At 41.0% G+C, this 21,427-nt stretch overlaps 1 protein-coding gene and 1 pseudogene across 2 annotated transcripts in view; one reads left to right on the forward strand and one right to left on the reverse strand.

Moving 5' to 3' along the window:
• The window catches only part of CREBBP (CREB binding protein), a 156,696-nt gene that overhangs the window by 22,821 nt on the left and 112,448 nt on the right, over nt 1-21,427 (forward strand). For both annotated transcript variants that reach the window (XM_066382707.1, XM_066382708.1), the window contains exon 2: nt 3,132-3,841. In XM_066382707.1, coding sequence (XP_066238804.1) covers nt 3,132-3,841 — 710 coding nt within the window. The remainder of the gene's footprint in view (nt 1-3,131; nt 3,842-21,427) is intronic.
• LOC136403370 (tubulin alpha-1C chain pseudogene) lies at nt 12,891-14,226 on the reverse strand (annotated as a pseudogene).

The following is a 21,427-nucleotide window of genomic DNA, read 5'->3' on the forward strand; positions in this document are numbered from 1 at the left end:
GAAGATGATTGTGGTGTTTGGCTTCTCCAGTTGCTCTTTCTCCTTTGGCCAGAAGGGTTTTGCCCTTCCTGAGAGGAACATCTGAGGCAACCAGCCAAGAGGGGTTGTTGTATAAATAGCCAAAAGGGTTTGACGCTGTAGAAAAAAAACTAATTTTCTAAAAGTAAGTGGTGGGGCCCTGGCTGAATAGCTCTGTTGCATAGTCCTGAAGTGCAGAGGTTGCCGGTTAATCTCTGGTCAGGGCACATACAGGAGCAGATTAGTGTTCCTCCCTCCCTCTCCCCCTTTCACCCTTACTCTCTCTCCCACCTTTCTCTTTCTCTATTTCCCTCTCTCCTTCTCTGTTTTCCTCTTTCCCCCCTCTCCTTTCCCCTCTCTCACCCCCTTCTCTCCCTTCACCCCCCTCACCCCCTCTCACTTCTCTGTCCCTCTTTCTCCCTCTCCTTCTCTCCCTCTCTCTCCCCCTCTCCCCCTTTCCCTCTTCCCCTCCCCTTCCCCTCTTTCCCCCTCTCCCCCTCTTTCCCCCCCTCTCCCTCTTCCTCCCTCTCTCTCCTGTCCTCTTTCTCTAAAACCAATAAATAGAAATAAACAAATAAAGAATGTATTTAAAAAATGAGTGGTGGCAAGGGAAGTGGCTGCGTTAAAGTTTAAAAAAAAAGCGCCACATTCACTCATCTCCTTCACCGCTTTACCAGGACCACTCTGTTTGTCAGTGTTACTTTCCGGCCACTGCCCCTGTGCACTTGCTTTAGTTGTAATCTTACTCTAGGTGCCATTTTTGCATGCAGTTTCTGTTGGCGTCTTTTTACACACCATATAAGCATTTTTTATATTTTACAGTCTTCATATTTATTTATTTATTTATTTATTTTAGTGAGAGGGAGGGAGAAAAACAGGAAGGGAGAGAGATGAGAAGCATCAACTCTTAGTTGTATCACTTTAGTTGTTCATTGATTACTTCTCATACATGCCTTGACTGGGGCTCCAGCTGAACCATGACCCCTTGCTCAAGCCAGCGACCATGGGATCATGTTAATGATCCCACACTCAAGCAAGTGACCCTGAACTGAAGCCAGCAACTTTGGGGTTTTGAACCTGGAACTTCAGCATCCCTGGTTGAAGCTTTATTCACTGAGCCACCATTGTTCAGGCATTCATAATTATTTTAATAAGTGTATAATGTTTTATAGCAATTTATTAAACCTAATATTGGACAATAGTAATATTAAAGGCTAATACTTACTGAGCACTTACTACCCAACTGTTTCAGTGTTTTACATTTATTCAGTCCTTACAACAGTCCTGTGGGGTGTGGTAGCCATTGTCATCCCAGTTTCCAGATTAGAAAACTCAGGCACAGAAAGTCTAACTTACCCATGATTACACAACTAATTAGTGGGAGTTAGCAGCAGAGCTGGAGTTCAAATGCAAGCAGTCTGGGTCTAGAAACTATCTCTGATGTTGTTATCCCCCTTTTTTTTTTTTTTTTTTTTTTTTTTGTATTTTTCTGAAGCTGGAAACAGGGAGAGACAGACAGACTCCCGCATGCGCCCGACCGGGATCCACCCGGCACGCCCACCAGGGGGCGACACTCTGCCCCTCCGGGGCGTTGCTCTGTTGCGACCAGAGCCACTCTAGCGCCTGGGGCAGAGGCCAAGGAGCCATCCCCAGCACCCGGGCCATCTTTGCCCCAATGGAGCCTCGCTGTGGGAGGGGAAGAGACAGAGAGGAAGGAGAGGGGGAGGGGTGGAGAAGCAGATGGGCGCCTCTCCTGTGTGCCCTGGCCGGGAATCGAACCCAGGACTTCTGCACGCCAGGCCGACGCTCTACCACTGAGCCAACCGGCCAGGGCCTGTTATCCCCTTTTTTGATGTTACAGATAAATACTGTGATGAACATATTTCTACATAGCTTGTCCTTACACATGAATGCACAGCCAGGTTGCTGTGGGTTGAACAAGGCATGGCTGCTGGTGGACTAGAGGTGACATAGATAGATCACGTGGTAGAGAAATGTTACTTTGAGAGGGACCAGCAAAAAGGAGTTGCTTTGATTTTTATGTTCAATTACCAGGAAGGATGATTTATTTTGTTTACTATTTAATCTTCCGTTGTGATAACTTACCTGCTATTCTTTGTACATTTATACTTGGAAGTCAGTGTGCTTCTCATTTATGTACGATTAACAGTAACCCCTTTTATAGGATACAAGTATTATTTAAGCTCCTATTTTTTTTAACTATTTTTAGTTTATATATGTCTTTATTTTCTACAGCATCAACATTTTGAGAAATCTCATTTTCTGTTAAGGCTAGTTTTTTTTAAAATAATTTATTTATCTTTTAAATATGTAATTAAGATTAGGCTTTAATTTTCCCAAATTGTTGTTCATCTAACCTGATGCCTAATTGCTTTTTACACAATTCATTCTTAAAAACATTTTTACCTTATAATTGTGTTTTTTTTAAATTCTCCATTGTTTTCCTCTAATTTTTATATCTGTGTTTGTCCCCATACAACACAATTTAATTGTTGTTTGAAAATATAGGATCAGCTGTCAGAGGTTAGGGGGGTTGGGGACTGGATGAAAGGAGGTGAAGGGATTAGTTTAAAAACATATACATAACATACTGTACACATAACAGTCAAGTGTGGTGACAGCTACTGGGAAGGGAGGCTGGGGGTAGGTACAGGTGGGTAAAGGGGGACAGAAATAAGGACGAAAAGAGACTTTGCTTGGGGGTGATGGGCACAGAACGCAGCGTGCAGATGATATTTCATTGAGTTGTACACTTGAAATCTGTATGGTTTTGCAAACCAGTGTCCTCCAATGAATTCAGTTTTAAAAGTAAATAAATACGTAAGGTTTTAACAAAAAGAAAATATATGATCAAATCTAATAGGGCTGGCCTTCCCTCTCATCTCTGTTTTAAGTTTTTCAGAATTTGAAAAATATTCTTCCTTGTTTTATTTTTCCAGATGAACTTTCAGGTCATTTTGACATTACTGTTAAGGCCTGGTAGTGTTCTGTGTTACATATGCCTCTTTAGGTTAAGCTCATACTAGCATAAGACAGTTGGAGAAGTATTATGGTTGCTTAGTTTCTCATTTCCATTTCTGTTTAATTTCCAGATTTTGGACCATTGTTTGACTTGGAAAATGATCTTCCTGATGAGCTGATCCCCAATGGAGAATTAGGCCTTTTAAACAGTGGGAACCTTGTTCCAGATGCTGCTTCCAAACATAAACAACTGTCGGAGCTTCTGCGCGGAGGCAGCGGCTCCAGTATCAACCCAGGAATAGGAAATGTGAGCGCCAGCAGTCCTGTGCAGCAGGGCCTCAGTGGCCAAGCTCAAGGGCAGCCGAACAGTGCGAACATGGCCAGTCTGGGTGCCATGGGCAAGAGCCCTCTGAACCAGGGAGATTCTTCAGCCCCCAGCCTGCCCAAGCAGGCAGCCAGCACCTCTGGGGCCACTCCCCCTGCTTCCCAACCACTGAATCCGCAAGCACAAAAGCAAGTGGGGCTGGTCACCAGCAGCCCTGCCACATCACAGACAGGACCTGGGATCTGCATGAATGCTAACTTTAACCAGACCCACCCAGGACTCCTCAATAGTAACTCTGGCCATAGTTTATTGAATCAGGCCCAGCAGGGGCAGGCGCAAGTCATGAATGGATCTCTGGGGGCAGCAGGCAGAGGAAGGGGAGCTGGAATACCATACCCTGCTCCCGCCATGCAGGGGGCCACAAGCAGCGTGCTGGCTGAGACATTAACACAGGTTTCACCGCAAATTCCCAGTCATGCGGGACTGAACACAGCACAGGCAGGAGGCATGACCAAGGTAAGTGAGCGTCAGTGCTTTGACTGCTTCCTACAAACTGGAAGCTTCTCTCCAGTAATGTGGTAAAATGGGGCGACGTGGTACCTTCCTGTTCTTCAGGCTTTCCTCTTGCTCTTACCACTTGGAAGAGACACATTTAGTATCTGGAGCCCTTCTTTTCAGGATGAATATCTCTGCCCCTATGTTTTAAAAATGGGAATTCTTAAGAGAAACCAAACGTAGAATAGCATGCACATCAGGCAGTTGAAAACAGGGAATGTGTTTGAACTGATTGCCAGTTTTCAACCTCTGAGAAAAATGTGTGGAAATAAGACCACGTGGTTGAAAGAGGCAGCTTCTGCTGAGAATCAGCTTGTTGTGTCAGGGACCTGGTAAAGGCTGCGTGCCCCAGCTGGCTGAGTTATTCCTCTTTGTACCCTTTCCTTTTCTACAGCCAGCTGGTAAAGTGTCTCTTGTCACAGTCTCCATTTTACCAACGAAAAAGTTGTGTTCCAAGCTGGTCAGCTACTTGCCCCAGTTAACAGGGAAGAGGTGCCAAAGCCAGGGGGCAGCATGGGTCCTTGGGTGTCAGGGGAAATGCAGAGCACTGGTTCTCAGAGTGGGGTCCCCAACAGACTCACCTGGGAGCTAGTTAGAAGTGTAGAGCTGCTGACTCCGAAACTGGGGGTGGGCCCAGCACTCTGGGTTTTAAGAAGCCTCCAGGTGGTTGTGAGGCCTGGTGGACAAGGTTGAGAGCTCTGCTTGTGGGCAAAGGCCTAGGCTGGGGTTTCTAGCCACCAGCCTTGCAACTGGTGTAGAGAGCACGAACCAAACTTGGAAAACAGGGACAGCAAATGCCCAGAAAGATAAGAGACAACTGGAGAAGATGAGAGTTGACAAGAGAAGAAGAGTGCAGGCTGATTGGCACTGAAGGACCAAATCCAGCAGAAGTTCTGGGACAGAGTTCTAAACTCTAGCCTCCAGACTCCTACTGCAGGCAATATTTGGTATAGCAAGTACAGAACAATACAGTAGTGGTTTGTGGGCTGTTCTTTGGATTTGATTAGTCCTATGTAAGGAAAAGGGAGAAATGAGAATAGAACACACTTCTCCACAAGGTTGATTGCTAACATTAGGTGACGGATACAAAGTCCTGTGACTATCTTAGGTAAGGAGCAGATTTTTTAAACTTAAACCAAAGCGGCCCTGGTAAGTTAGCTTAGTCTGTTAGAGCATTGTCTTGAAACGACAAGGTTCGGATTTGATCTCCAGTCAGGGCACACACAGGAAGCAATCAATGAATCCACGACTGGTGGAACAACAAATGTATACTTCCCTTCCCTCTCCTCTCTCTCCCCCTTCTTCTGTCTCCTAAAAAAAATCAATAAAGATTAAACCCTGGCCAGATAGCTCGGTTGGTTGGAGTGTCACCGCGGAGTGCAGGTTGCTGGTTCAATTCCTGGTCAGGCACATGCAGGAGCAGCTCAGTGTTCCTATCTCTCTCTTGCCCTGCCTCTCTGAAAAAAAGAAAAGTGAAGTAATTCCCACCATCAAAATTGCATTTATCGATTTTGAAACATCAGCAAAGGGGAATGCAAACTTAAATTTTAGTTGTTCCTGCCATTTGAATAGGGGCAGTAGTGGGATTCAAATAATTTAACAAGCAGTTCTCTGCCCTAATGACTGTTTTAAGTATAAAAAAAGATATACCAAAAGGTAGTTTATTATTTTGTGCATTTAATACTTAAATAAGAACAATAAAAGAGGTACACAAAACTAGGTTATGTTATGAGTTTTAAAATATTAACAAAAAAATACTAAATAAGGCCCTGGCCAGTTGGCTCAGTGGTAGAGCGTCGGCCTGGCGTGCGGAGGTCCCGGGTTCGATTCCTGGCCAGGGCACACAGGAGAAGCGCCCATCTGCTTCTCCACCCCTCCCCCTCTCCTTCCTCTCTGTCTCTCTCTTCCCCTCCCGCACCCGAGGCTCCATTGGAGCAAAGATGGCCCGGGCGCTGGGGATGGCTGTTTGGCCACTGCCCCAGGCGCTAGAGTGGCTCTGGTCACAACAGGGCGACGCCCCAGAGGGGCAGAGCGTTGCCCCCTGGTGGACATGCCGGGTGGATCCCGGTCAGGCGCATGCGGGAGTCTGTCTGTCTCTCCCCGTTTCCAGCTTCAGAAAAATGCAAAGGGGAAAAAAAAAACAACTAAATAATACCTGACAAAACACAGTAAAACTTATTTAATGTTTCCAATGACAGCTTGTCGCCCCCTGGTTGTTTTGCACTTTTTCTCTTTGTTACGTTTGCTTACTGAAGTAACAAATACGAGAGAATTAAAATGTAGTATTTCATCAAAGATATAAAGAATTTTACGAAATGAATGAATAAATATTACATGCATAGTTCTGTCAAATTTTTTTCACCTATGGATGAAATGAACATTACTATGGGTGTTTAGAATATGCTGTTGTGCAGATGAACATTAAAAAAAGAGTAAGGAATATAAATTTATGATTTCCATATTGGGCTGCTGTCCAGGCGCTCACCTTAGAGAGAACCTTGATTACAAGCACCATTTTAACAACTGGTTCACCAAACTCAAAAATTAGGAATCGGTTCTGCCTAATCCGTGCGAACCTTCTGAATCCCACCATGGGTATGTGTATCGTAAAAATTATTAAGGGCCCCAAAGAGATTTCTTTAAAATATAATATGAGTTGTATCTATCAATATTTACCACACTGGATACTAAGACAGGGACTTATAAAACACAAGTACACATCTTCATTGCCTATAGGTATTCCAAAGAGGCCAATGGTGAAGAGTAGGGTGGAGACTGGCATTTTTGAAAGATTGTCATGGCCTTTGGGTAGGACAAAACAGTATTGGTGGGCAAATAATAAGAGCAAGAGACAAGATCATAAGCTATTCTTTATAACATAATGATAGCAGAGCCCCATAAGATTTTAAAATGCACACGGTGGAAAGAAACATTTTATTTTTTTATTTTTTGTCTTATTCCGAAGTTAGAAGCAGGGAGGCAGTCAGACAGACTCCCGCATGCACCTGACCGGGATCCACTCGGCATGCCCACCAGGGGGTGATGCTCTGCCCATCTGGACCGTTGTAACTGAAGCCATTCTAGCACCTGAGGCGGAGGCCATGGAGCCATCCTCAGCGCCTTGGCCGTGGGAAGGGAAGAGAGAAATAGAGAGAAAGGAGAAGGGGAAGGGTGGAGAAGCAGATGGCGCCTCTCCTTTGTGCCCTGGCTGATAATCAAACCCAGGACTTCCAGACGCTGGGCCATCACTCTACTGTTGAGCCAACCGGCCAGGGTCAAGAGAAACGTTTTTAAAACATAATTTTGTTTAAAAATTATCACACAGGAAATGCGTATTTTCTGTGAAGTAACTCAAATAGTAAAAAGAGTAGCCCTTCACGCCTTATAGATAACTACTTCTATACAGATATATAGATATTTATTAACACACATCCTTTTGAAATACCAAATGGAACCAGACTACTTAAGCACTTTGCTTTTTTACCTAACAGCATACATATAATGTATATACATATAACAGTGTTTCAGTGCACACAGATTTTTATTTTTTTCCTACTGATAGCAAATTGTTTCATCATGAGATGCACCGTAATTTATCTACTTCATCTTCTATGATGAACGTTTGTACTGTTTCCAACTTCTCATCAGTACAGACAGTGCTGCAATGAATCCATCCTTGTTTAGACATAATCACACAATCATGGGGTAAATGCTGAAAAGCGAGGTTAACAAAAGACTTTGTTAAAAGTTTTGTTTTTAGAAAGTAATAATGCACATGGTTTAATAATACCCCCCCAACTGAAAAGTTAATTTCCCTTAATATTTTTATTTTTGAGAGGAAGGGGCAGAGAGAGAGAGAGAGAGAGAGAGAGAGAAAGAAAGAAAAGCATCAACTCATTGTTCCACTTTGTTGTGTCATTGATTGCTTCTCATATGTGCTCTAACTGGGGCTTGAGCTTGTGACTCCAGCCTTGAACTGACAACCTCAGTGCTCCAGGATGCCTCTCTGTCTACTGCGCCAATGGCCAGGGCTCCCTTAATTCTTGACCTTTGGTTCTCCCAAATTCTTTCACCAAGGACAATTAACTGTTTCTTATCTCTCCTGCAAGAGGTAGTCTGTGCATATAGAGCTATAGTGATGTGTGTGTGTAGATATCTGTTGTAAACATAAAGAGTAGTATATGTAACCAATGTGTGTGTATGTGAATACACGTGCATCTTCCCATCACTTAACAATGTAAGGTGAAAGTTAGTCTATGTTAGATAGAGCTCACAGTCCTTCTTACTAGATATGATGCAGTAGAAACTTAGGTAATAAGTTAGAAGACTAGTGCCCCATTGTTTCCAGTGTTGTGCTGCTTCAGCAGTTTTGATTTGTATTTTACATCTGTGTACATGAGTGACTCTGTCTGCTGGATAAATTTTTGGGAATAAAATCTGGATTGAAGGATATATAGACATTTTTAATAAGCCTAGATAATTGCCAAACACTCTCCGGAAACACTCCCAATTATACCCTCACCAGTAGCAAATGAGTCTATCCCCCCAGTTGTCACCAACACAGATATCACTCCTTACCGATTTGCTACTCTTAGGCAAATTCTCTTAAGTAAATGTCTCTTAAGTTCTTGGACATTTATATTTTGCTATTAATCATATTCTTTGTTTTTCTGAGGCATTGTTCCTCCCTTTTTTTTGTTTATATTTCTAATATTCTTTGTATAGTAAAGGTTTAAGCCTTTTAATAAATGCATATTTTCCTCCTTTTTTCATTTGTTAAAGTTAGTTTTACTAGGAATATGGCCTAGTTTACATGGGATACTGTATAAACTGTACAAATGGGCCTGACAAGGCGGCGGTGCAGTGGATAGAGCACTGGCCTGAGGTGCAGAGGACCCAGGTTAGAAACCCAGAGGTTGTGGACTTGAGTGCAGGCTCACATGGCTTTAGAGAGGGCTCACCAGCATGAGCACAGGGTTGCTGGCTTGAGCATAGGATCATAGACAGGAACCCATGGTCGCTGGCTTGAGCTCAAAGGTCACTGGCTCAGCTGGAGCCCCCTGTCAAGGCACATATGAGAAAGCAATCAGTGAACAACTAAGGTGCTGCAACAAAGAATTGGTACTTCTCATCTCTTTCCCTTGTCTGTCTGTCCTCTCTCTCTCTCTCTCTTAAAAACACATACACCAAAAATAAACAAACAAAAAAAACAACTTTACATATGGAATAGTTCTTGTGATAGATCTGTTTTTATCAAATAGATGCTTTCAACTTGTACAGAAGTAATTTATCCATTTTTTTTCCTCTATAGCTTTTAAGTTTTATGTCATGTTTAAAAATGTTTTCTCTACTATAGAATCATGAAATACTCTTATGTATTTTTCCCCCTTATACCTTGACTGTTTAACATAGATTTTTTTTTGGCTTAAGTGAGTAATAGAGATCTAGCTGTATAGTGTTTTTCCAAATTATAGTCATCCCAGTATCACTTATTTAGGTATTACTAATCCAGCTTTCCCCCACTACTGTGACATACCATTTCTGGTATCTTTTATTTAGTTTTCACACATGTAAGGTTTGGGTCTAATTCTGAACCTTTTCTTTTGTTTCATTGATCTTTGCTTATTCTGTGCTAGAAACTTATGCTACCTGTATAATGAGTTTAGTATATAATGGAGCTAGCTGCTCATTATTCCTTTTTTTTCTTTTTAATTTTTTTTAATTTTTATTTATTCATTTTAGAGAGGAGAGGGAGAGAGAAAGAGAGAGAGAGAGAGAAGGGGGGGAGGAGCTGGAAGCATCAACTCCCTTATGTGCCTTGACCAGGCAAGCCCAGGGTTTCGAACCGGCAACCTCAGCATTTCCAGGTCGACGCTTTACCCACTGCGCCACCACAGGTCAGGCTCATTATTCTTTTTTTAAGAATTCAATACTTTTCTTTGCCATTCCTCTAAGATACTCTTCCAGATGTATGGTTCTCAACCTTTTCTGCATATCAAAATTATGTGCACATCAAAATGTGATGCCTGAACCTATTGCAGACCAATTCAGTTAGAATCTTTGGGGTATGGCATGAACATTAATATAGTTTGTAGTTCCTCTTGATTATACAGTGTGTCCATAAAGTCATGGTGCACTTTTGACCGGTCACAGGAAAGCAACAAAAGATGATAGAAATGTGAAATCTGCACCAAATGAAAGAAAAACCCTACCAGTTTCTGTAGGATGATGTGGCAGCATGTGCGCATGCGCAGATGATGATGTAACACTGTTTACAGCGGAGCAGCCCACGGCCATGCCAGTTGAGATGTGGACGGTACAGAGGAAAGTTCAGTGTGTTCTGTGGCTCGCTAAAGTCGAATCCGTTGCGAAAGTGCAACGTGAATATTGGCGCGTTTATAATGCAGCGCCACCACATAGGAATAACATTCCTCAGTGGGATAAGCAGTTGAAGGAAACCGGCAGTTTGGTGGAGAAACCCCATTCTGGTAGGCCATCAGTCAGTGACGAGTCTGTAGAGGCTATACGGGATAGCTACCTAAGGAGCCCTAAAAAATCTGTGCGTGAGCCCACATGGAACTGCACTGAATAGGTATGAAATTGGGAGAGTTTTCCTTTTATTTGGTGCAGATTTCACATTTTTATCATCTTTTGTTGCTTTCCTATGACCGGTCAAAAGTGCACCATGATTTTACGGACACACTGTAATTCATGGCAGCCACAGCTGAGAACACCTCTTTCAGATAAAGTTTAGGACTGTTTTTTTAATCCTTAAAAACAAACAAATAAAATTCATAGGATTTGATTGGGATTGTATTGAACTTTATAAATCACCTAAGGAGGAATTTGACATTTTAGCAATTTTGTGACTTCATGAGTTGTTTTATTATGTATGTACAAATTGTCTTCTCATGGAGTCTTAAGTTGCTCAGAAGAATAGTGTAGTGTTCTTTATATAGGTAACATACCTTTCTTATTAAACTTAGTCCTGGATGTATTAATGAATTTGTTGTTGCTATTGGGAATGAGTTCTATTTCATCACCTAACTGGCTGTTGTTTTAATATAGAGAAGATATTGATGTATATTTGTTATTTATATATATTTCACTTTGGTAATTTGGGCACTTTATCGAATTCTGTTTTCTGATGCTTTTTCAGGTGATTCTCTTGTGTTTTCTTAGTAGAGAGTCATCTTTGCATTGTTGGTAATTTTGTGTTCTCCTTGCCAGTATATCTGTCAGTGTTATTCTCCTGGCTACAGATGTTGAGAAATGCTCTGCACAGAGAAGGTGGCAGGCGAAGCCAGAGACTAGTAGGAAAAGGAAGATATGTGATGTAGCTGACCACTGAGTCATGAATTCTTTCTAAGGTTGATAAAAATGTGTTTTTGCAACCTGAGTAATGCTTTTAGTCCTTTCTTACAAGTAACAAATCTGAAAGAGGACCAGAATAGTTTGTACAGTAAGCCTTCACAGAGGATTAGATTAGTGCTTATATTTTTATAAGGTTTTTGAAATATTCTTATATTAGAAAGTGGTCAGAAAACATAAAGGTTTGGTTTAAATCCAGATCCTCTGGAGCCAGTCCAGCATTTTGGTCAGATAGCATAAAGCTCCTTAGGTTCTTAGATTTGAGTATCTAGAAGAATCACTGTAGGCTTGTTAACTCAGGATCCTGGGCCTGCCCCCAGAGTTCCTGATTCAGCGGGTTGGGGATGGGGCCTGAAAATTTATGTTTCTCGCCAGTTTCTTGGTGACCCTAGCTCTGAAAACCTGTATGCTGAAGGAATGGATTAGTTAGGATGTAATCAGTAAAGAATTAGTAGGGCCAAGTCAGCTGTTAAAGAAATGCATGACTCATCTACTTTCTCTATTTTAAAATAATTGAACATTTTTAATATTTAATAGCAAAGAGAAATAATACTGCACATTTGTCTGATGCTTTTCTCATTTTTATGTAATGTCATCTTGATCCTTAGTAAGGCAAAGAAAATAAGGGAATGTTATTTTAAGCAAATCTTAATCTGGCTTTTTAAAAAAAGATCACAATGGAAATAAATGGTTCATCTATAGAATGAAAAGAAAGTTTTGAGTTAATACAGTGCACTGTGAGATGTATCATACATGGATCCTATCAGCACAGGTTTTTGGTTAGAAATATTAGGCAGTTTGTACTGGCTCATTACCATGACTTTAATGGAAGGGTTGTTCTTTAGAATATGTGATTCAGGATGTGCCTAACTTCACATGATAATTACCTATGAATTTATTTCATTTTCAAATGTTTTACTTAGTGAGATTATGAGAGATATAGTGAGATATTATATAACTGGATATTGTTAGCAGCAGCAGCAGAGGAGACTGCCTTCCCCAGATGCAGTAGTGTAGCTGAATGCTTCAAAAAGAAAAACTTGGGCTCTGGAGTCAGCTGCCTCAGTTCAAATCCAGGCTCCACTAATTGTTATCCCTGGCAAAATTACATAGTCATTCTGGGTCTTAGGTTTTTTTGTCTTTTTAATGAGGATGATAGTAGTGCCTGACTCTGAAAATTGTGTAGATTAAAAGGGGCTAATAATTTTATATTTTTTAAGAGAGAGAGAGGGACAGACAGGAAGGGCGAGAGATTAGAAGCATCAGTTCTTCGTTGTGGCATCTTGATTGTTCATTGATTGCTTTCTCATATGTGCCTTGATGTGGGGGGGGGGGCTCCACCTGATCCAGTGACCCATTGCTCAAGCCAGCAACCTCAAGGTTTTGAACCTGGGTCCTCAGCATCCAGACCGATGATCTATCCATTGCGCCATCACCTGGTCAGGCTAAGAGGGGATAATAATATCTTTCTTACAGAATTTTTTTAATTAAATGAGATGGTGTATATAAAGTCCTTTTTAAAATAAATAAATAAATAAATAAATAAATAAATAAATACTTTCATCAAGAAGTCTGGGACATAGCACCACAGAAATAAGACAGTCCCAAGACACCAGAGTGTGATATTGAAGCAGACAGGTCAGCACTCTTCACTCTCCTCCACTCCTTTACTACTGTCTACTCCAACTTCCTCATTATTCTTCTTAAGGGCATCTGTGACCTCACAGGCCTCCGAGAACTCTTCTTCCTTGATGCCCTTACCCACATACCAGTGCACAAAGGCACTCTTGGCATATATCAGGTCAAACTTGTTCAGGTGAGCCCAGGTCTCAGCAACAGCTATGGTGTTGCAAAGAAGCATACAAACAGCTCTCTGTACTTTAGCCAGATCTCCACCAGGTACCACAATAGGAGACTGGTAATTAATGCCAACTTTGAAGCCAGTGGGGCACCAGTCCACAAACTGGATGGTACATTTGGTCTTGATGGTGGCAGTGGCAGCATTGACATCTTTGGGAATCATGTTGCCATGGTACAACCAGCAGCAAGCCATGGATTTACCATGACGAGGGTCACATTCCGCCATCTTGTTGGCTGGCAGAAAACATGCATTGTGATCTCTGCTACAGTAGGCTATTCATGGTAGGCTTTCTCAGCAGAGATGACAGGCATATTGTGGCCAGAGGGAAGTGGATGTGGGAATAGGACACCAGATTGGTTTGGAATTCAGTCAGATTAATATTCAGGGCTTTATCAAACCTGAGGGAAGGAGTGATGGAGGACACAATCTAGCTACTAAGGCAGTTAAGGTTAGTATATGTTGGGCACACAATATCATGGTTTATACAACAGATGTTGTAGATGGCCTCCTTGCCAACCAAGAAGGCACAATCAAGAGTGCTTTTTAAGGTAGTGTAGGTGGTGAAGATGGAGTTACAGGGCTCGGAGTGCTTCAGGATGGTATAGGTGGTGAGGATGGAGTTACAGGTACAGGGCTCAGTGCTTCAGGATGGTATAGGTGGTAAGGATAGAGTTGTTATAGGGCTGTGGAAACCTGGGGGGCTGGGTAGATGGAGAACCCTAGATTGAACTTCTTTCCACAGTCAACAGAGAGACATTCTGTTAGAAGGTAAACCCAGAACTAGTTCCCACACCAAAGCTGTGGAAAACCAAGAAACTCTGAAGACCTGTGCACTGGTAGGCCAGTTGCCGAATTCAGTCACAATGAGGTCAGTGATATCCTTGCCAGTGGTGTAGTGTCTGCAGGTATAGTTATTGAAAGCATCTTCCTTGCCTGTGATGAAATGCTTAGGGTGGAAGAGCTGGTAGTAAGTACCAGTGCTAAGTAACTTCATCAATGACTAAGGGTTTCAGGTCTATAAACAGTGCCCTGAGAATATGCTTGCCAGCCCTGTCTCATTGAAGAACGTGTTGAAGGAGTCATCTTCTTCCCCAGTGGTTTTGTCACTTGGCATCTATCTGGTCATCAGGCTGGAAGCTGTCTGTGTTCCAGGCATTGCCAGTCTGGACACCGAGCTGGCCAATGGGAATGGAGATATACTCACTCGTAACTGAGACTTGTAGGGCTCCGTGGGTCTAGAGGAAGCTGGGGGATGGCAAAAAGGACTTCCCACTGACAGACTACCATGGGAGTCTGAGGAAGAAGTCATTAAAGTTCATAGCACAATGCCTGGGTTTAACTGAAAAACTTTTAGAGAGGATTGGTTAGTTAGCTGGCTAAGTGTTTTTCTTACATAAAGGATTTGAGATAACCACAAAATATTTGAAGTGACGATGAGAGTGCCTTTTTAAAAAAAATTTTATTGATTTTAGAGGAAGAGAGAGGGACAGGAACATCAATCTGTGCCCTGACTGGGGATTGAACTGGCAACCTCTGCGCTTTGGGACAATGCTATAACCAACTGAGCTGTCCAGCAGGGCAAGAGACTGTTTTTCTAATGTTTTCAATGAATATTTTCTAATAAAAAAATATAGTTTATGCTTATTATACAAAATTTTCAAGTCTAGAGAAGAACATATTGCTCATAATTCTATCATTCAGGTCATAGCATTAACTTTTGGGGTTTTTTTGTTTGTTTGTTTGTTTTTTTAAGATTTTATTCATTTTAGAGAGGAGAGAGAAGGGGGGAGGAGCGGGAAACATCAACTCCCATATGTGCCTTGACCAGGGAAGTCAGGGTTTCGAACTAGCGACCTCAGAGTTCCAGGTCGACGCTTCATCCACTGCGCCACCACAGTCAGGCAGCATTAACTTTTTGATGTTTTCTCTACCACTCTTATCTATAGTTATCTTTTTGTAAAATTAAAGTTAGAGTCATATTTCCTTTTTTTTTTTTTTCCGAGACAGAGAGAGTCAGAGAAAGGGATAGATAGGGACAGACAGACAGGAACGGAGAGAGATGAGAAGCATCAATCATCAGTTTTTCATTGTGACACCTTAGTTCAGGGGTCGGGAACCTATGGCTCACGAGCCCGATGTGGCTCTTTTGATGGCTGCATCTGGCTTGCAGACAAATCTTTAATAAAAAAAATAATAATAACGTTAAAAATATAAAACATTCTCATGTATTACAATCCATTCATTTCCTGCCGCTCATGTTCATGGTTGTGGGTGGCTGGAGCGAATCATAGCTGTCCTCCGGGACAACACCAAATTTTTATTGGATAATGCTTAACGTACACGGGTTCATGTATGGCTCTCACAGAATTACATTTTAAAATATGTGGCATTCCTGGCTCTCTCAGCCAAAAAGGGTTCCCGACTCCTGCCTTAGTTGTTCATTGATTGCTTTCTCATATGTGCCTTGACTGTGGGCCTTCAGCAAACCGAGTAACCCCTTGCTCAAGCTAGCAACCTTGGGTCCAAGCTGGTGAGCTTTTTGCTCAAACCAGATGAACCCGCGCTCAAGCTGGCGACCTCAGGGTCTTGAACCTGAGTCCTCCACGTCTCAGTCCGACGCTCTATCCACTGTGCCACCTCCTGGTCAGGCTGAAGTCATTTTTTTATTCTAGTTTTTTATAACATTTTTTGTAACATAAACTGAATGAAGGTTTTACATAATAGCAACATTGACTACTTTGATTTAATAAGTCTCCCTGGTGACTACTTTGAAGAAAATTACTTGTAAACCAAACCAGTCAACCTGTTACTTTACAACTAAATGTCAACAATTAGGATCTGGAGTTAAAGACCTACATGTATTGATTTTAAAAATATTTCATTGTTTTAATTTTATTATTGAAGGAATAATTTACATACAAATGCACAGATCTTAAATGTTACAGTTTGATGTATTTGTCACAACTCAAGCCTATATAACCCACACCCCTATCAAGATATAGGGCATTTCATTACCCCAGAAATTTCCTTTATGTTTCTCATTTTTCCTGTCCACCCTACCCCCACCCCAATAATCATTACTGATTTCCTTCACTATTACTGATACCCATTCTCATACTGCATATAAATGGAATTATACAGTATGTAGTTTTTTTGCAAAGATACTTTTGCTTACAGCATGTTTTTGAGATTCATCCATGTTGTTTTCTGAATCAGTCGTTCTTTTTATTGCTAAATAGTATTTCATTGTGTGTGTATACCATGATTTGTTTATATATGTAGTTTTCTATTCATGGACATTGTGGTGGTTTTCAGTTTGGAGCTATAAGAATAAAGCTTCTGTGAACATTTTTGTACAAGTCTTTGTGTAGAAATATAAACTTTCATTTCTCTTGGGTAAGTAACTGGGAATAGAATTGACTGGATAGCCTGACCTGTGGTGGCACAGTGGGTAAAGCGTCGACCTGGAAATGCTGAGGTCCCCGGTTGAAAACCCTGGGCTTGCCTGGTCAAGGCACATATGGGAGTTGATGCTTCCTGCTCCTCCTCCCCTTCTCTCTCTGTCTCTCTCCTCTCTCTCTCTCCCCCTCTCTCTCCTTTCTAAAATGAATAAATAAATAAATAAATAATTTAAAAAAAGAAGTTATTTAAAAAATAATAATAGAATTGACTGGATAAGGAGAGGTCTGTTTCTGGACTCTAGTCCAAGAATTGTCAAGCTACATAGCCCATGGGCCAGATCTGGCTTGTAAACTGTTCTTTATGGCCCACAGCCTAAGAATGGTTTTCATCGTTTTAAAGGGTTGGTTAAAAATAAACAAATAAAAAAGTGAAGGATGGAAAACATAGGTTGCCTGCTAAGACTAACATATTTACTGACTGGTCTTTTACAGAAAATAAGTCGATCACCCCTCTTCTAGTCTATTCCATTCATCTATCTGTCCATTTCTTTAGTTTTATATGGTAAGCATTAAAATCAAGTTGCTAAGATTTTTCTGAATGTTGAACCAACCTTACATCCCTGGGTTAAATTAACCTTGCTGGATTGTAATACATTACCCTTTTTATATATTACTGGATTTGATTTATTAAAATATTGTTCATGATGTAGTCATCTGTATTTGTGACAGATTTGGGTCTATATTTTCTTTTCTTGCAATCTTTTTTTTTTAATCAAGAATATACTGGCTTAATAACACTACTTGGGAATTATTTTCTCTTCCCTTCTTTTCTAAAAGGGTTTGTCTGAGGTTGGTATTATTTAGGCCTTTAATGTGTGATAAAATTCACCAGTGAAATCCCCTGGGTCTGCAATTTTCCTAATGGAAAATTTTAATTATGGTTCAATTTGTGTAGTAGGTATAGGCAATTTAAATATTTCATTTCTTATGTTAATTTTGGTAATTTGTGTTTTTCAGGGAATTAATTCATTTCTTCTAAGTTTTTGAATTTATCTGGCATAAAGATGTTCATAACACAATGGTCCCCAAATTTTTTCTAGTGCCTGTAGAATCTGGGATCGTATAGTACCCCCTCTTTCAGTTCAGTCTGATATTTATGATTTGTGTTTATCTCTGTTGTTTTTCCCTGATCATCCTATGTAGGCTTTGTCAACTTTATTGATATTTTCTGAAAACTGTCTCTCTTTTTAATTAATTAATTAATTAATTAATTTATTACAGAGACAGAGTGAGTCAGAGAGAGAGATAGACAGGGACAGACAGACAGGAACGGAGAGAAATGAGAAGCATCAATCATTAGTTTTTCATTGCGCGTTGCAACACCTTAGTTGTTCATTGATTGCTTTCTCATATGTGCCTTGACCACGGGCCTTCAGCAGACCGAGCAACCCCTTGCTGGAGCCAGTGACCTTGGGTTCAAGCTGGTGGGCCTTTGCTCAAATGAGATGAGCCCGTGCTCAAACTGGCGACCTCGGGGTCTCGAACCTGGGTCCTCGGTATCCCAGTCCAACGCTCTATCCACTATGCCACCGCCTGGTCAGGCAGAAAACTGTCTCTTGATTTGTAAATTTTCTCATGTTCTGTATCATGGATTCTGCCTTTATTTTCTTTGTTCATTTACTTGGGGTTTTCTTGGCTTATTTCTACCGTCTTGGGGTAGATGCTTAGACCATTAATTTTAGACCAGCGGTTCTCAACCTGTGGGTCGCAACAATACATTTTTAAATAAAATATGTATTTCCGATGGCTTTAGGTGACCCCTGTGTTTTGGTCGTTTGACCCCCGCCGGGGTCGCGACCCACAAGTTGAGAACCGCTGTTTTAGACTTTCCTGATACTAACGTTTGAGCAATAGATTTCACTCTAAATATTGCTCTATACTGCATGTTTGTTTAGTTTTATTATTTGATATGTTTAGTTTTATTATTCAAAATGTTTTTGTATATTATGATTTCTTTGATTCACATTTTTATATAGAAATGTGTTGCTTAATTTTCAAATATTTAGGAATTTTGCAAATATTATTTTGTTACAGGTTTTGAATTCTATTATGGTCAGAAAACATACTCTGTATGATTTTTGTCCTTTGAAATTTATTGGAAGTTGTTTTATGGCCAACACATGGTCTTTTTCTTTCTTTTCTTTAAGTTTTCCATTGATTTGAGAGGAATGAGAGAGGAGAGAGAAAAGCATCAACTGTTGTTCCACTTAGTTGTTCCATTTAGCTATGCAATTATTGGTTGCTTCCTGTATGTGCCCTGACTGAGGATTGAACCCACGACCATGTTGCTCCAGGATGATGCTCTATCCATGGAGCCACTCAGCCAGGGCCCATGGTCCATCTTGATGAACCTTCTGCATATGCTCGAAGAGAAGTATATCCTATAGTTGTAGGGTATAGTTAGTTCATTGTGGGGTTTTTTTTAAATATTTAATTTAATTTTATTTTTTAAGTGAGAGGAGGGGAGACAGAGAGACAGACTCCCACATGTGCCCTGATGGGGATCCACCGATGACTCACATCTGGGGCCAATGCTCTGCCCATCTGAGGCCCATGCTCACAACCAAGCTGTTTTAAGCACCTAAGACGGAGGCTCCATGAAGCCATCTTCAGCACCCGCCAAAGCACTTAAATCAGTTGAGCTACTACTGTCTGAGGGAGAAGAGAGAGGGAAAGGAGGAGGAGGGGAGAAGAAACAAATGGTTGCTTCTCCTACGTGCCTTGACCAGGAATTGAACCTGAGGTGTCCACACACCCAATTTACACTCTACCACTGAGCCAACTGGCCTGGGCCAGGTATCGTGTTCTGTAAGTGTCAGAGTAAGTTGGTTGGCTGTGTCCTTTATCAGTTATGTTCTTACCTTTTTTGTCTCTTTTATCAGTTACAGAGAGGAGTGTTAAAATATCCAACTACAGTTATAGATTTGTCCATTTTTTCCTTTAGTCGGAATGAAACTTGACTATTTATTTCATGTTTTGAAGCCCTTTCATGAGGTAAATAATACACACTTTGAATTAAATCTTCCTGATGGTTGACCTCTGGTGGCGCAGTGGATAAAGCGTCGACCTGGAATGCTGAGGTTGCCAGTTTGAAACCCTGGGCTTGCCTGGTCAAGGCACATATGGGAGTTGATGCGTCCTGTTCCTCCCTCTTCTCTCTCTCTCTCTCCTCTCTAAAATGAATAAATAAAAATTAAAAAAAAAAATCTTCCTGATGATTTGAGTCTTTTTCATTTTAAGTGTTCCTTTATTTTTATCAATATTCTTTGTCTTGAAATCTACTTTGTCTCATTAACCTAGCCACTCCTATTTTCTTATGATTAATATTTGCAAATATACATATATATATATATTTTTTACCCTTTTGTCAGTGTTTTTAAAGTAGATCTCTTGTAAAGAGCATATAGTTGGAACTTGTTTTAAATTCTGAAAGTCTTGGTCTTTTTAAAATTTTCTTTTTCAATCACCATTTATATTTAGTATTACTTTGTATTAGTTTTAGGTGTACTGCATAGTGGTTAGACAGTCATGTCCTTTACAACAGTGTTTTCCACTGCTGGTCTGTGGACTGGTCCACCAGAGATTTTGTGCCAGTCCTTGAAGGAGTGAACCGCCCTGATGTATAAAGAGTACAGACCCAGATCTTAGTTGAATTCGCTAATGCCCAGGTTGATTCTTGCCTTCAAGGTCCCCAAAATAATTCTCCTATTTTCACTGGTCCCCAAGTATAAAAAGGTTGAAAACCACTGCTTTGCAAAGGAATTTCACTGATACAGTCTAAGTCTTTTATTTACCTTGAATGTTGGATTTCGTTCTCCCATCTTGCTACTTGTTTTCTTTGTCTCTTCTGTGTTTTGTTTTTTTCCTGCCTTTCTTTTGAAGGCTAATTTTAACATCTCTGTCATCTCAGTCTTTTTACATTTGTGGCTGTTTGTTTAAATACATAATTTCTGGTTCTGGGTCACATTTCTCTGCCTCTTGCGCATTCAGTATGTTTTGACTGTGTGGTGAATGTTGTGGATATGTTGTTGAATATGAATTTTGTTTGTCTTCTTTATAGAGTTTTGGATTTTATTCTGGCAGACATTTGACTCATGGATCAATCTGATCCTTTCAAGGCTTCTTTATAAACTTTCTTAAGACAGGTCTTGAGCCTTGCTTCTTAGACATGGTCTTTATTGGAGTCTTAGTTCAATTCCTGGGATGTTAAGGAAGGTCTTGAACCTTTGACTGGTCAGAACTTCTATATCTCTAGCACTGTGCCCCCTCTGAAATCTGCTCAGTGCACAGTTCCTTAGTAGTAGCTGACCACAGATTTTTTTCAAGCCTCTTCTCGAACTCTTTTTGTGGGCCTACTCTCTGTTGCCTGTGGATCTCTGCATTTTGTTATTTGTTGCCTGTGTTTCTTGGTTGGGAAATTTTCCTGATCTGAACCAACAAATAGAATTTTTGGGTGGGGGAGCTCTGAAGCTGAGAGCCTGAAACTCAGGTCAGCCCCACTATGGCACGCAGGAAAGCTTCAGAGATGGGCTGAAGAGCCAGGCTTCCCCTTGCATGGCAGGGAACAGCCCAGATGACAAGGACATTTCAAAACATCATTGTACCTAAGCTTTAAAGTCACCATGTAGGTGACTTTTCACTCAGTAGGTGAAAAGTTTGATGCTCAGAAATCAAATATTTTATGTAGGGTCACAGTTGGGGGAGATAACTGCCTGGTGTTTACAACCCAGGCTCTGTCTGAAGCCTCTGCTTCGTGTTCCTCTCAGGTGCTTTTCCATCTGAACAGACAGGGCAGGAACCATTCTGAAACCCAGCCATTTACCTGCCTCTCAGACTTGAGCATGGATTAGGGCA

The sequence above is a fragment of the Saccopteryx leptura genome, chromosome 4, assembly GCF_036850995.1.
Source record: "Saccopteryx leptura isolate mSacLep1 chromosome 4, mSacLep1_pri_phased_curated, whole genome shotgun sequence".
Taxonomy (NCBI): domain Eukaryota; kingdom Metazoa; phylum Chordata; class Mammalia; order Chiroptera; family Emballonuridae; genus Saccopteryx; species Saccopteryx leptura.